This window comes from Cyprinus carpio, chromosome B13 (genome assembly GCF_018340385.1).
Source record: "Cyprinus carpio isolate SPL01 chromosome B13, ASM1834038v1, whole genome shotgun sequence".
Classification (NCBI taxonomy): domain Eukaryota; kingdom Metazoa; phylum Chordata; class Actinopteri; order Cypriniformes; family Cyprinidae; genus Cyprinus; species Cyprinus carpio.
The window spans coordinates 10,126,286-10,142,861 of record NC_056609.1 but is presented as its reverse complement, the minus strand read 5'-3'; the positions used below and the strand labels follow the sequence as shown (position 1 = coordinate 10,142,861).

The following is a 16,576-nucleotide window of genomic DNA, read 5'->3' as shown; positions in this document are numbered from 1 at the left end:
CTGACTCTGCGGACATATTGTCTCTCCTCCGATTTGGTTTTAGAGAGATTTCTCAGAATGATGATTCCGAATGAGTTAATTAATCGGCAAGTTTGGGAAACTAGATGTGGCTTGAATTTTACTCCGAACATTCGGAGGATTTCATTTTCTTTGACAGCTTTAAATACATTTTCTAAAATTCCACCAATCCCTAAGCACCTCCTTGCAGCCCCCTAAAGTCAAGTCAAATTTATTTATTTTTTATTTATTTATATTATTTACATCTATTTATACAGATTGTTTCAATGCAGCTTCATAGTAAGAAACACAGGAAAGTAACAGTTAATGTTGCAATATTTAGCAATTATGAAACGTGAATTTTAGATGACAATAGTTTAGTTTTGTATTCAATTCAGTACTAAGTTTATCAGTTCTGAAACAAATTCAAGGTTTGAATTCTAAGCTTGTATGGAGTTTAAAAATCTCTAATTTGTACATTAGAGAATCATTTTAAAATAAATTTTTTGAAAGACATTGACCTTTAAATTAGGGATGCAATGAATATTCGGCAACCGAATAAGCGAAAAAGGCAGAATAATATGTACCGAACAATGACTAAAGCGATCAAATAGAGGCACGAACTAATGCAGCAAATATGTTGGCATTGTGAAAGTATTTAAAACTATCAGAGAAAGACGCAGAAATTATTACAAGCACGAAGCACCGACAGCGAGAGACTGTTTAGTGCTGCATCACGTCTCCGATGAGAAGAAGAGGTGGCTGCTGCTGGTGGTTAGGTTCCTTTATGATGATTGAAATCGCGAAATTACCTCAAACTATTAGTAAATAAACTGCAGAATGTTATATTTTCTAATGCACGCACGAATTGCATGCATTCTGACAGTGCTGCACGAGCTCGTGGAGCCAGGGTTTAAAATCCAAAGCACAAGGAAAAACTGTGCTGAACTTGTTACTCGTCAGTTGCTCAGTAACATTTTTGGGAATCTTTTAAAGGCATGTGACAATGTGACACGTGCGACAAACATCTTCCCAAATTCGTAATGAGAATCATTTATAAATCTGCATCAGGGTTGTCAGGTTTTCACTGCAAAACCCTCCCAATTGCTACTCAAAACTAGCCCAGTCACTTTTCAGGGGCAATCCCCTGGAAAAAGTCACATTCCAGGGGCTAAATATCACGTTACTGGGGTCGCTTTAACCCGCGGACATAAAAAACATCCCGCGGCAACTGTGTAAAAGTAGCCCAATTCTGCGGGAAAACCATGGACTTGGCAACACTGATCTGCATGCTGTTGTCAACAAAAAGAAGCACTGAGATCTTCCTGCGGGTTCCTGCCAAAATAAAAGCCAAGAAAAAGCAACAACTCAATTAACATTCATAAATGATAGTATTGTAATTTTACTGTCATTCTGTAAAATAACCACACCCAGTTGGGGCACTTACACAGTTCTGTTTTTGTGCTAGTAGTAGTTCAAAAATGTCACTCTTCACCTCTATAACACTCATATAAATGTGTCGCCATAAATGCATGCAGTACCTCTCCGTAATATTGTAATATTTGTTTTTCAGATTGCCACAGTTCAAAGAGGAAGCCAAGAGTTATGTGGGCACTAACATGAAGAAGGTAAATATAAAATCCTCCCCAGATCTCCATTCTCCCTCCAGACCCTTTACACCTGTTTCCCATCTGCCTTCCTTATTTCTCATTTACTTTCTGAGCTTTGTTACGTAGAGGTCTCCATATCCATAAGTGAGGTCAGTAGCTGTTGCATAATTATTATACCTGTGTGTGTGTGTCATCCATCAGGTCAAGAGCTAAAAAAATAGTAGGCTATGTAGTGAGAGTTAACTGTGTTTTCCAGCCACAGTTGGTTCTGTATTTGAAAGACCTCAATTGTTTAGGGATCAAATTTTCACTCTTCTCCTGTCTTTTCATACCTGATTTTTGTTGTTGAGTTCATCCTGTACCCATTTACCTGTTCCAACTCGCAGATCCCAGGCTGTATTCTGGACACACAGGATTTTATTTATGCAGATCAGCCTAGAAACACCAATCAGACGGGCTTAGAGAGGGTATAGCACATTTACATGCATTAAAACAGCAGTTTTTATTGGGTTGCAGCTAGTGCATTAAAATATGCCGGGACGCATGGCTTTATGTTTGAATGCATGGTGGGGAGATTCGCTAAGGAATTAAAGCAGCCAGTTTTCATAGCAACAAAAATGAGTTCTTATCATCTTTTTTTAGGGATATTCTCAATCCAGTACAATTGAAGCTATTTTGACAACATCTGTGGCATGTAATTTCTTCTTGTTCAAAATGCTCAAGTTTCAAGACAAAACTTTGTATTACCTAAACTGAAAAATTTAAATATAATTTTACTATTACATTTCACAGACAAAAAGCAGTTCAGAATTTTGTGCTTTTGAAACAGGAGTTCATAAGCAGATGTGTTGTTAAATAGTTATTTACTTATAATCTCAGGGGGTGCTTGAAGAAAATCTTTTGTCAGAGGGGTTTGGCTGGCAAAAAACTTGGGGAACCCTTGGACGTTATACCACAGATGCTGTCAATGAAGCTTAACTTGTTCCAGACCCAAAACATCCCTTAAAAAAATGGAAATGTGCAAGTAGCTATTTCTATGGATTGTTAAACAATGTTTTTTGAATATGGAAATATTAGGGTTTGTAAATAATACTTCAAATGAGTATGAAGTGAATTTAGAGAGATGTCTAATTCTGAAGAAAGAATATTAGATGAACAGTCATGGGTAAACAATGTAACATACATGTAGTTTAGGTCCAGCTTTATACTTTATGCAAATTCACTGAGTTGAGGTGAAACCACATCAGGACTTTTATTTTCATATTTTCATTTTGGTTCCATAGTTTCATTTGAATGTTACTTTCTGTATTTGAATTTATATTCTTTCGAGTGGGTTTTTTTGTTTATTCTTTAAAGACCAGAAATCCTATTTGACTGCCATTTTGCATGCTCTGTGTGTTCTTGGTCTGTTTATTGCACCTATTATTTTTTTTTCCTTGGTTAGTCTCCCCAATTAATAGGTGTTTGTTTGTAACGTACGCTGAGGTGCTACTCCCCCCCCGTTTCCTCTCAAAGATGCATCGGGTTAATGTCGTTGAATGAGTTCCTGATAATGAATGTGTGTGCATGGATGTCGTCCTGGTATGCGTGTCGATTTCTCCCATGTACACCCCATGCATGAAGTTCTATGTGCTCCCATGTCATGCGTCTCCCTCTGAGCTTGTGACATGTCCATCACTAATCCCGGGGCCTGCCCCTTCTCTCCTGAGGCTTACAATATCTTATGGAAAAACAAACGAGTGCAGGTAAGGAAGAAGAGATCAGACTCACTTTAACCTTGTACAACCCCCATGTATTTAACCTATGACAGTGTTTTGACAGTATAACAGGTCCAGGTTGAAGTTCTTTGTTACTTTTTTGGTCTCATGTTGATGTTAGATTTCACTGAATACAATGTTTCTTGAAAGCTAGTGAAACAAGCTGAGACAAGCATTAGATGTTTTTTTTTTTTTTACCGTTTCAGGTTGTTTTTAATATATTTGAATTAAAAATGCATTTAACTGCATTCTTCTGCTAATGCATATGAAAAGCCAGACTAAAATGCTAGACCGTTTCCTGCACCACAATAGAGTGCAGTAATCGGGTTCTGGAAGTAATAATCCCATTCATTTTCTCCATAGCGGAGTTGTTTTTTAACAATATGCTATAAAGACAGACTGACTGTGAACTCACTGTGAGTTTGTTAATTGATGGTATATGGTTTGTTGTGGAATTCATGGTGAATAACTACGTTACCCATGATTCTTTAAATAAATCATCAATCAGATAATTCTGCACAATAATGGATAAACTGATAATCGAATTATAATCGTTCTCATTTGAGAATTTCTTAATTTCTTTTTTTTTTTTGAATTATTGCACCTTCACATAAGCATAAATCAAGAGAATAAATTTACTTTTCTCTAGTTTGCTGATTTATTTCATTGATTTCATCTACATTAACAGTCTATATTATATGAAAAACTGTAAAACCTTCAGGAAGGTTTTCTAAAATGCAGTTAAACTCCTTTTGTTAATTACAATAATTCCAGATTGTTATTTTTTTTTTTTCTATTAAAACAACACACATTATGTGGTGGCACAGATATTGCGTAAGTGCCTTTATTCAGCACCCTTTGTGGAGAGAGCATGTGCGCAAGGTTGCCAGCTTGGAAAGATGGGCAGAAAATGTATCCATTTAAGAGAGGAGCTTTGATTAGGGAATTTAAACTCGTGACATCTGGCAACCACAAGCATGAAAGCTTGTGGAGGCTTGTTACTAATTCAGGAGAAGGGAAATGTCAAAAAAAAAAAAAAAAAGCTTCTTCAGGATAAATAACCAATGACCAATATTACAGATGATAATAATGAACTAATTGAGAAAAGCAGAAATTGTGATCATGAATAAAATACAATTAATCTTGCAGCCCTACTTTATGGGATTCTAGTTCTTTCCAAATTAAAGCCATTAAATACACGGTCCTGTACCTTTGACTTGTCCTATTTTCAATATTTGTTTGCTTTGAAGACTTTTTAAAATTCCCTATAGGAGAATGAATGGGTAGCTGAGTTGTGAGCCTGCAGTCTGAATTAAATGTGAAATACAGTTAAAACACGCTGACGAACTCTGTTTTCAAAAGCCATTAACATCACAAATATGTTGATTTGTTACTGTAGAAACATCAGTTGAAAATAATTTTACTACTTGAATTTTGGAAATGGGGGTAACTATATTCTTAAACAACATTTTTGCCTAAAGAAAAAATGTACAAAAAAAGAAAGAAAGAAAAAAACTTTCTCCAGAATCACATCATTCTGTTCTGCTGTTCTGTGTGTGAGGGTGCACTACTGTCAGATGTTTCTTCAAAAATAATTAAAGAAACATTATTTTGATTAAGTAACTGGTACCATTTTTGTTTCTTCTCATCTCTATACAAATAATAACTTCCTGTATGTAAATCACATTAGTTTTGCTGATTTAAACATTTATATACTGATAAAAGTGAACACGATCACCTTAGCATACCCAAGAGTTTTTTGATTAAATGACATGACTGTGTGTGTGCTTATGCATCTTTTTGAGTGGTGGCATTGTTTTTTATGGTAATTTGAGGTGTCATGAGATTATGTTTTCGTCTTGCGCTCTTGCCTGGTTCTTTGTGCAGTGAACTGCAGCGTCTGGCTTGATTTAACAAGTCTGTGTTTGTTTTGAACTAAAGATGAGAGCCGGGGGAATGAGCGAGTCATCCAAGTGGAAGAAACAAAAGCGTTCTCCCCGCCCCCCTCGTCACATGGTACGCAGTCCCTCAGGACAGATGGATCCAGGCCAGTCCAGCACCTTCACCAACAACCTTTCAGGTATACTGACATAAAAAGTCACTTCATTCAGCTTGTGTTTTTAAGTCAATTTAATTTAGATTGCTAATTAAGTTTGGGTCTGTAAGATATTTTTTAAGTCTCTTTTTATGCTTTACTGTCATTTTTGGCCAATTTAATGCATCAGTGCTGAATAAAAACATTAAATTCTTACAAAAATTAAGCCAATCTTACAGTGGTGTATATGTACCAATACATAATGATGACAGTAGTATTTTTATTTCTGTGGGCATTTTTTGAGCAGTGACAAATAGTTGAATCACTGTTAAATGAATCAATTTTTTTAAATGTTCATTGACAAATTAGCTTTTGAACTTTGCTGTTAAATATCTCTGTGAGTACGCTCTCTTACTTGCAAGACTTGAACCAAGAAGGAATAGTGGATTCCTTCACTGAAATGTATTTTGTGTACCATGTATTTTGCCATCACAATCATCCTCTGAACATTCAGTGTATCATCCTGTTTTGATGTTAAGAAGAATAGCATGTCCTGTCACCCTGTCCTCATCCCACTGTGTCTATTTCAGGTGGAGTTCCTTTCATAGAGCAGCACAGTGGAGGTTCTTCTACTCTTCCTGGTTTAGACAGTGCAGCTTCCTCCATCTCCAGCCCCACCGCTGACAGTGGCTTAGACACCGGCTCTAAAACCACATCAAAGGAAGATCTCACAGACCTGGAGCAGTGCAGCTCGTCGGCCACCACTCCCATGACACCCTCCGCAGAGCCAGGCAGACTGGAATCACAGGTATCCCTCAGACCATCAATAAACTGTCTCAAGTGTATGTGTTCAGAGCTTGATGGTATGGTGCACTGTGTCATCAGTCTGAGGGCAGGGAAGTGGAGCGTGCCCAGTCGGTCTCAGTCGAGTCCATTCCTGAAGTCCTGGAAGACCGAGACTTGCTGGCTGACCAGTCGGATTCGGCATCGGTTCACGACATGGACTACGTGAACCCGAGAGGTGTGCGCTTTACACAGTCCACCCAGAAAGAGGGTAAGAGGAATAGTGTATCCAACACTTTAAAGGCCTGACATCAAAAATGGCTTCACACCAATTGGTACCATTGTGTTTCTTCAGGTGCTGCTCTAATCCCATACGGTCTCCCGTGCCTGAGAGAGCTCTTCCGGTTCCTCATCTCTCTCACCAACCCACATGACCGCCATAACTCTGATGTGATGTTGCACATGGGCCTCCAGCTGTTGAACGTGGCCCTAGAAGCCGCACACATCGCCCCCTACCAGTCATTGCTCTGTCTTGTCAAAGATGAGCTCTGTAGGCACCTCATACAGGTGAAACTTGGTTCTTCTCTAATCTAACTTGTGCATTTCTCTGATGTTTTCAGGATCAGTAAATATTCTCGGTCTCTTTGTAGTTGTTGAGCGTGGACCGAATGAATCTGTATGCCGCCTCCATACGCGTGTGTTTTCTTCTCTTTGAAAGCATGCGAGAACATCTGAAGTTTCAGCTTGAGGTACGTGACTGAACGATGATCTTCCTGTGGTGAGATACGAGTCCTCTTAGATGCAAGAAGTCACTCTTTGTATTGTATGTCTCCACAGATGTATCTGAAGAAGCTAATGGACATCATTACCTCAGAGAACCCTAAAATGCCCTATGAGATGAAAGAGATGGCTCTGGAGGCCATCGTGCAGCTCTGGAGAATCCCCAGCTTTGTCACAGAGCTCTACATCAATTATGACAGTGACTTTTACTGCTCCAACCTTTTTGAGGACCTCACCAAACTGCTCTCTAAGGTGAGCGACTCCAACTCAGGGACTAGTCAGAGTTAAGTGTATCTGGAGTCATTGGATACTATTTGGTGCCTTTAGTTATGCAAAGTTTAATTGCATTACCTTTTGATAAATATTTTGTGAGCTACACAGTTAAATTTAAAAAAACAAAAGTTAAAAATTAAAGTTAAAGTTAAAAACAAAACAAAATAAATCACATAATGACATTATAATGGATTGAAAATGTATCAATTGTGGAAAATACACTTGGTTCGATTTTGTATCAGTGTTATTTTAATAACATTAAGACCAATATTTTTTATATATTTGCCAATTTTAATTTTTCAAAGAAACCTTTTTAGAAGCACATTGCTACAAGGAGTAGGCTACACACTTTAGCAAAATGCATTACACTGTCTTTTATTTTATTTTTATTGATTTTTTTTATTACCATTATTATTTTTTACAGGAGAGATTTCACCTCTAATAGAAACTCCTGAATGTTTCTGACATTATGATGAAGTTGATTTATAGTGCTTTTGTTCTCCAGAATGCCTTTCCAGTGTCTGGGCAGCTCTACACAACCCATCTCCTGTCACTCGAAGCCCTGCTGACAGTGATTGACAGCACAGAGGCTCATTGTCAGGCCAAAGTGCTCAACAGTGCTGCACAGCAAGACCAGTCAGAATCAACGATGATAGAAGGAGACAGTTCGGTCAATACAGTCAACGATTCAACAACAGGTGGGCAGAATCAACAATCCCAGAGATACACTAACAGAAGTGATGTAACAAATGTAAAAAAGGAATGAGCTTTTTTTTGTTTCTCATAATGGCAAACTCTTCTTGCTTTGTTCACTGCATACAGAGGCTGGCAAATCTACAGCCAGTTCTAATGGGCAGAATGCTGTAGTGTCAGACACGTGGAGTGCCTGTCCTCCCACCAGTGGTCATCTGATGGCAGAGAAGATGAGATTAGGTAGACAGGACCTGGAGGAGACAGACACGGGTACCTTACTGATGTTTTGCCTGTGAAGTGCAACAAACAACCAAGACAAAATGCTCATTGATTTGCAATAAACATTCAAGGATTTAAAGTAATCAAATGCTGCTTTGTCTTAATCTGCAGAGAAGAAAAGCTTGAAGAAGCCTCATCGTTTCAACAGCTGTCTCCCAGACTCTCAGGAACTTTTAGAGATCAAGAACAAGAAGAAGGTGAGCTGTTCATATGCAATTATTTGCTTTGTGAATATTAAAACCTTCAAATCTGTACTAAAATGTGTTTCCTTCATGCTTCAAAGCTTCTGATCACGGGTACAGAGCAGTTCAATCAGAAGCCCAAGAAGGGCATTCAGATCCTGCAGGAGAAAGGCCTGCTCAGCAGTCCCATGGACAATAATGAAGTGGCCCAGTGGCTGAGAGAAAACCCCCGCCTGGACAAGAAGATGATCGGAGAGTTTATCAGTGACCGCAGGAACACGGACTTGCTCGACAGTTTTGTCAAGTAAACCTCCTCTTCATAACATGTTTTTGGGTATGAGGGTTAGGCTAGCTGCATATTGCCAACTCAAAAGCATCAGTCGGAGGTGAAGTTTATTAAATCTTATGAAAATAGTGAAGAAATGTTAAAGTCATATTTCACACCTGAAGAAAAAAGTTAAAGAATCAAATGAGAATAGCCACTGAATATTTAAAGGCAAAGTTCACCAAAAATCTCATCTTTGAAAGAAAAACCCCTCACCCTCATGTAGTTCCAAAGTCTTTTTCATCTTCACAAATGAAGGTATTTTTAATGAAACCTGAGAAACTGGAACTCTCTCCACTGCAAGTCCATGCAACTTTCAAGCTTCAAAAAGTTCATAAAGACGATTATCCATATGAGTCGAGTGGTTTAACCCAGGCCTTCTGAAGAAATTATTTTATGTGATGTACAGATTTAATTTAGGCTTTTTTTGTAACATAATAAGTGTATATATGTATGTGTATATATCAATATGGTCATAATCTTAAAAAAAATAATAAATAGAGTAATAACAGGCTTAAAGTGAGTTGGTAGGACCATTAAATCAAGTAGTTGAGATGGTTGTGGTGTTAACATCGTTTACCTGAATACCTGAAAACTGGATGTGATCCTTTAGCTATAAATGTTATTCTCGCTCATGATTACTATCAGACTCAAACTAACTGTCTGTACGGAGTTTGAGATAATTATACCTTAAAGTTATTTTAAGGCCATCTCTATCTCTTCCTCAGCACGTTCACCTTCCAGGGCCTGCGCATAGATGAGGCGCTCCGCTTGTATCTGGAGGCATTCCGTCTTCCTGGCGAAGCGCCTGTCATTCATCGGCTCTTGGAAACCTTCACTGACAACTGGCAAGTAAGTCAGCTGCCACACACACACAAGCATGGACTAGCAAGGACTGACATGAATATATATACACTCAAGCAGGAACACACACATATACTCTTTAAATAGGGTTGTAGGTTCGCTGCAGTCACAGACACAAGCATTCTTATAGTTCTTCCATTACCACACTCCAAGGCAATCCTGGCCACCAACTGGCCCCATCATCAGGTAATTAGGGACACCAGAACAGCAGTTCGCTTGGGATCAAGGACGGGGTCATTAGTCACGCAGGTAATCAGGGAAGAGGAAAATGTTGCACTGGGAGGTGAGACACATACATCTGGCCTGCAGAAAGCAGCTCAGGCGATCGAGGACATTTCAAACACGCTTACTTACAGCATATTAAAGGCAGCTCTCTGCGTGTGACCTGGAAAGTATTCGTAGAAAATGTATTTTCTTAGGTGCCATTCTCAATCACTACGTAGACACAGGGGGTTGTGCCCTCCCCGAAGCAGCGATGTATCAAACCTGGAATGGATTCAGTGTCTGACATTTACACTAGTAGGAGATCCCGGAGGAATTACTGTGCCCTTTTATATTTTTCTAGTGGCGAATGATCTTCAAAATGCTCCTGTAAAGATTGGCGTACATATTAGGTGATTTGATGATGCTATTCTTGCGCTCGCAGTCAATTGTACGGCCTTGTTCTTTTGTGTGCAGAAAGTGAACGGTAATCCCTTCCAGTCAAACGACGCTGGCTTCGCCCTGGCTTATGCAGTCATCATGCTAAACACCGATCAGCACAACCATAACGTTCGAAAGCAGAACATCCCCATGACGTTGGAGGTGAGCCACACATGTTCCTGTTAACCACAGCGACATCCAAAAGTCATTCACATGTTTAGGACCACACATGCAATCCCTTTCTGAGAGGTCAGTTTCAGCTTTATGACTTGACAGTTTGAGATAAGTGTATTATGTGTTATTTATGTAAGTATGTTATGAAACCATCTATCTAGACTTGCCACACATGCAGATTACTGTTATGTAGCCATGTCTCACTTTTACGTGCTTCAAACAACTGGCCTCGATTTAGTGGAGCTTTAAGCTCCGCCACAGCATTTGCAGACATATTATTAATGATTTCAAAGGAAGTTTTGCTTTTTGTTGTTGTTGTACATTACGCTTAACCATGTTTATCTATCATGCTTCACCGAAACTAAAGTTCTTTAATTCTCAAATGTATTACAGTAAGAAACTACTGGTGAATCTCTTGGGACCCAATAGAAAAATCATGTTTTACACCAAAAGCAAAAAAAGATCAGTTATGAATTTATATTATACATTTTTTTTTTGTCGTTAAGATTTTTGTGCATTTTGACATTGACGGTTAAGCAAATGTCATTACTGTAATAATAATAATAATAATAATAATAATAATAATAATAAAAAAAACTTTTGGCATTACCATCACAGAATAAATAAATAAATAAAATAATTTAAAAATTCATTATTTAAAACAAAAAAATGTAAATAATTAATTCTGATTACCTAAATGTGAAAAGATATGCGCACTACTTTTGAAATGTTTGGGGATCAGAAATGACAGTACAGAACTATGAAAAGAAGAATATTACAAAAGATTTCTGTTTCAAATAATAAATGATTTCTGAAGGAAACTGTGTCACACGACACTGAAGACTGGAGTAATGATGCGGATAAATATATTACATTTTAAAATATCTTAAAATAGAAAACGTTTTAAATTGTCATAATATTTTACAATATTACATTTTTACTGCATTTTAAATCTAATAACATGCGAGCATAAAAGAGTTTTAAAAGCACAATGAATATTTTTTTTTAAAAGCATGAAAGAAATCTTACCGACCCCTTACTGTATTTGTTGTTGTTGGAATGATATTACAGTACTATAATTACGTAAAGAAAATATGAAGTAATGAGTATAGAATTACTGTATTACAGTAATGGTAATAATGGGAACTACACAAAGAATGAATGGATATTTGCTTGATTTTCGCTTTCATGGTTCTAAAAATAGGCTTAAAACACAAGCAAAATAAAAAAGAAAAAAATCTATTAAATTTAATTAATAATAATGCCTTTTTTCTTTTGGTGTGAAATGTGACCTGGACGTGTTTTCATGAGATTCACCCTTAGATACATGGCTGCGGCTGGTGGCTTCTTTTCGTCGGCGCCCACAGACACCTTGAGTTTTCCATGCATTAGCACCAGATCCATTTAAACAGATGATCACACAGATCTTCCTGCTAAAAGCACTGGTGTTGTAAAGGAATACAGGGAGCAGTGGGAATGGTAATCAGCAGGTATTCAGCCTGAGCACAGAGGGGATAAGCAGCGGCGAAGTGAAAGGCGAGCAGCAGGAGACGAGGCGGGACTGGGCTTTTGGCAGAGAGCGCGTCCAGCTGTCTTGTCTCTGTGTCAGCTAGCGTGTGTGCGTCTGCTCCGGCGCCCCAGCCATGGAAAATGCAGTCCTGGAAAGACCCTCTGTTTACTCCTCTGTTTATTTCTCCTTCTGTTCATCCCTCTCTCGTGGGGCAGCTCAGGTTTCCCTTGCTTTACCTGCCATTAAGAAAGTATGCAGTAAAACAGTGGCCTAACGCCATCACTCAGCAGCGGCCGTGTGTGTGTTTATTTGAGCTGAGGCTGGCCTTAGACCAGCCTGCTTAACACTAACACCTATTAAGTGACACCAGCAGTAATAAACCGAGACCAATTATTGGATTTGAAAGGTGATAGTCGGAGGATGTCGCTGTAATTGGATGGAATGAAGGCATTTTAATCAGTTTCCTCCTCCTGTTTGTTGTTTTGTTTGATTTGTCTAGCAATTCAAGAAGAATCTCAAAGGTGTGAATGGAGGAAATGACTTTGATCAAGACATGCTGGAAGACATCTACAATGCCATCAAGTTAGTGCTCACATATAGTTTTCATTATCTCTTACTTATGGACACTTGTAACATGATTTTTGATAATATGATAATATGAAATATAACTGGTAATTTGACATACAATAATTGTTTTGTGAACTTCAGGTTTATGAAACCACATTCAGAACTCAGGATGACCCAGAGACTGTTGATAATGTACAAATGGCTCAGAAAATTAACATTTGATTTTCTTTGTATTGAATTTTGTTGCAAATTCTGATATTAATTTGGCACTAAAGTACAGTAATCTGTCTGGCTGACATACAGTATGTTAGTTTGTAGAGATTTGTGAGACTGGTTGTCTTGGACAGATCAAATTTTATACCACTCTTTGGCAGCAAAAGTTTATCAGCTAATAAATTTATTGCTGTAAAATTTCCAAGTATTATTACAAATGAATAATAATAAAATATTTTGATTTTTGCTTACATTTAGAGTGTAATACACTACCTTTCAAAGGTTTGGTGTAAGTTAGAGTACGATATTTCTTTTTTTTTTTAATTATTGAAAAGAGGTCTCTTCCACTAACCAAGACTGCATTATATGATCAGAAATAGAAAAAAAAACAGTATTTCTGTGAAATATTTTTACCATTTAAAATAACTGTTTTTAATTTGAATATATTTTAAAACGTAACTTATTTATGTGATGCAAAGCTGAATTTTCAGCATCATTACTCCAGTCTTCAGTGACACATGATCCTTCAGAAATCATTAATTGTTGATCAATTTAATGCGTCCTATTATAAGTACAATCTGAACAACTGAAAAAGTCCTTCTTGTTGAGCTCTTATGTTTATTATCTGTGTTATAAACCTCATGTCTCTGGTCTTTAAGTGTATGGATATACTGATGTATACAATGGCCCGAAATAAACGTATGTGGTGCTGCAGGAACGAGGAGATTGTGATGCCTGATGAGCAGACGGGGCTGGTGAAGGAGAACTACGTGTGGAGTGTTCTGCTGCACAGAGGAGCCTCGTCTGAAGGGATGTTCCTGCATGTGCCTGAAAGCAGTTACGACCGCGACCTCTTCACCATGACCTGGGGACCCACCATTGCTGCCCTCTCCTACGTTTTTGACAAGAGCCTAGATGACGCTATCATTCAGAAAGCCATTGCTGGGTTCAGGTAAGACCTGCAGATTGGTAGACTGGTTTTGCACAGAGCGTTTAAATCAAAACTAAACTATGTTTAATGATTTGCCAGAGTTTTTTTTTCTACAAACGATTTTGCTGAAGATGCCACACTCGTTTTTCTTTCTTTCAGGAAGTGTGCCATGATCTCTGCACATTATGGCTTCAGTGATGTCTTTGATAACTTAATCATTTCACTCTGCAAGTTTACTACTCTGAGCTCTGAGGTAAGTCCTAAAGCATCCTGATCAGATGCATTCAGTCTCCTGCAGCAGCTTTAAGTCGTGAGTGAACAGATCTGATTGGGATTTGTGTGCCTTTAGTCTGTAGAGAACCTGCCCACTGTGTTTGGCAGTAACAGGAAGGCTCAAGTTGCTGCCAAGACCGTGTTCAGCCTGGCCCATCGTCATGGTGACATTTTACGAGAAGGATGGAAGAACATCATGGACTCCATGCTGCAGCTTTTTAGGGCTGAGCTCTTACCCAAGTCCATGGTTGAGGTGAGACGAGAGTGCAAACATATCACTTTATTAAATCCCAGTACAAAATGCTTAGGAGAAGGTAGTCCTATTTAAATCAGGCAATAGTGCCACCTACTGTCACATTTGAGAAAATGTCATTCTTTTTGGAAGGTTGAGGACTTTGTGGACCCTAATGAGAAGATTTCCTTACAACGTGAAGAGACACCATCAAACAGGTATATTGAAGATAATCTTTGAAAGTACTTCAACCTTTTTTAAATATACACAGATGCTTCCAGGTTCTTTAGACAAGCTGCTTTTAGTGATCGACATTGAAAGCACTATGGCTCTAAAGATCTGTTATCCTCATCTGTTACATTATATAATGCATTGTTAATTTTAATTATTACATAGGTATTGCATAGTTATTACATAGTTATTATACCTGTGAATTCTAGTGCAGTAATATATGCACTTTTTAACTAATTTTGACCGACATGTTGAAAGCATTCTCACATTTGTTTTGTGAAATGTACCATTTTTTTTTATTGCTTATATGCACATTTGGCCTCACAAGTAATGCATCTGATTCTACAAGGTCCTAAAACATTGAAAGTAATTGTAGAGATGCATATTTTCAGTATTGCTCGGTTTTATTAGTGTTTCTTCACTAAACCATAATGTACCATGATGCTGCACAGATTGGGTATGCATTTGGTTTCTCTTTAGGTTTGTTGGTGTTTACACTTTAAAATTGCAAATCAGCCATTATGTTTGTGTGATGTCCTAATAGATTCATTCAAGTCTTATAAGAACAATAATGTTGATTGTGATCCGTGAAATATCATGATTTGTGTCAAATTGTAAGCCACCTGATCATGATGTCTAAATCTTGCTGGAAATCTAAAAAAGCCCAAATCTTGACGAGTCTTTTGGAAATGTGTGTTTAACCCACACACAGCTAAATCAGCTCTTTTGTGATGTGCCTGAAGGTCCTGGATGAATTAGTTAAGTTAATCTATTCTTTTCTACTGCTGTGCTTCTGTCAGGGGTGAGTCGGCTGTACTGAGTTTTGTGAGCTGGTTAACACTGAGTGAACAGTCTGGGCTCAGAGGCCCCTCCACTGAGAACCAGGAGGCCAAACAAGCTGCCCTGCTCTGCATAAAGGTACAGAACACACATTCACTTACAAAAGCCATTGTGGTAAGAAGTCGGTCTGAATCATTACTCCATCTGAAAAATATGCTGGCCTACATGAATAAAAGAATTTTCTCACCATTCTTCTTTCTTCACGTCAGCACTGTGACCCAGAAAAGCTGATTACCGAAAGCAAGTTTCTGCAACTGGAGTCTTTACAGGAACTCATGAAGGTGAGGTCCACTTAGAAAGGCTGGGTGTATACAAGAACGAAACCATTTTCTTTCTTTAGTGTATTACTTACAGTATTACTTAAAGGTTTGTTCGTTATGTAATTTTTATGTTTCCAGGCTCTCATATCGGTGACCCCTGATGAGGAAACATACGACGAAGAAGATGCTGCTTTTTGTCTGGAGATGCTGCTGCGTATTATTCTTGAAAACAGGTACTGCACTCATTAACACGTTGCATTATGTCATTGAGAATTACTAGTCCATGGAGTCAGCCGAAGATTTTAATAGAGAGCTTGTAGATTTTAATAGAGAGATGACTGTGTGTTTGCAGGGACAGAGTATCATGTGTTTGGCAAACGGTACGGGATCATCTGTACCAGTTATGCGTCCATGCCAGTGAGAGCTGCTTCCTGGTGGAGAGAGCAGTGGTGGGATTGCTCAGACTCGCCATACGCTTATTGCGCAGAGAGGACATAGGCTCACAGGTACACATACTCGACACATGCAGTACAAACTCTAAAGCGGGCCAGACCGGCATCTAAGCGGTTTCTTCCCTCTCTGCACAGGTTCTCCTCTCTCTGCGCTTGCTGTTGATGATGAAGCCTCACGTCCTGTCCAGAGTCTGTCGAGAGGTGGCCTATGGCTTGCATGAGCTGCTTAAAACCAATGCTGCCAACATCCACTGCACTGATGACTGGTATACGCTCTTTTCACTTTTGGAGTGCATCGGGGCTGGGGTCAAACCTCCGGCTGCCCTGCAGGTCGCCAACACCAACCCAGACAATGACACAGGTGAGTCGGTCATTTCTAACCATTTTGTCTGTTAATGCACCTCAAGAAACAGCCGAGGGTGGCCTAAAGTCTTTTTCCAGATGGGCTTATCTTGTGTAATCCTTTTGTTCCAGGTGCTCAGTCAGATAGCGAACTGAGTTCATATCATCAGAGTGAAGTTAGTCTTGATCGGGGATATACGTCTGACTCTGAGGTTTACACCGAGCACGGCAAATCCAGAATACCTCGTTCAGCTACGGATGTGGATGTGGGCTGGCTAGTGGTAAGTGTTCACATAAAACCCCAGACAGGAAGTCTGTTAGAGACAGATCC

General features: G+C 38.6%; 1 protein-coding gene across 1 annotated transcript in view; it reads left to right on the top strand.

Moving 5' to 3' along the window:
- Positions 1–16,576, top strand: part of LOC109101265 (Golgi-specific brefeldin A-resistance guanine nucleotide exchange factor 1-like) — a 72,465-nt gene that overhangs the window by 46,654 nt on the left and 9,235 nt on the right. Inside the window, exons 7-31 of the mRNA XM_042736429.1 lie at positions 1,571–1,625; positions 3,317–3,352; positions 5,300–5,444; positions 5,990–6,207; positions 6,285–6,453; positions 6,538–6,749; positions 6,833–6,931; positions 7,020–7,214; positions 7,741–7,933; positions 8,058–8,198; positions 8,319–8,404; positions 8,491–8,693; positions 9,443–9,566; positions 10,257–10,382; positions 12,404–12,486; positions 13,400–13,636; positions 13,775–13,868; positions 13,965–14,141; positions 14,274–14,338; positions 15,152–15,269; positions 15,401–15,472; positions 15,590–15,684; positions 15,804–15,957; positions 16,039–16,264; positions 16,378–16,526. Of these exons, the coding sequence (XP_042592363.1) occupies positions 1,571–1,625; positions 3,317–3,352; positions 5,300–5,444; positions 5,990–6,207; positions 6,285–6,453; positions 6,538–6,749; positions 6,833–6,931; positions 7,020–7,214; positions 7,741–7,933; positions 8,058–8,198; positions 8,319–8,404; positions 8,491–8,693; positions 9,443–9,566; positions 10,257–10,382; positions 12,404–12,486; positions 13,400–13,636; positions 13,775–13,868; positions 13,965–14,141; positions 14,274–14,338; positions 15,152–15,269; positions 15,401–15,472; positions 15,590–15,684; positions 15,804–15,957; positions 16,039–16,264; positions 16,378–16,526 (3,472 nt within the window). The remainder of the gene's footprint in view (positions 1–1,570; positions 1,626–3,316; positions 3,353–5,299; positions 5,445–5,989; positions 6,208–6,284; positions 6,454–6,537; positions 6,750–6,832; positions 6,932–7,019; positions 7,215–7,740; positions 7,934–8,057; positions 8,199–8,318; positions 8,405–8,490; positions 8,694–9,442; positions 9,567–10,256; positions 10,383–12,403; positions 12,487–13,399; positions 13,637–13,774; positions 13,869–13,964; positions 14,142–14,273; positions 14,339–15,151; positions 15,270–15,400; positions 15,473–15,589; positions 15,685–15,803; positions 15,958–16,038; positions 16,265–16,377; positions 16,527–16,576) is intronic.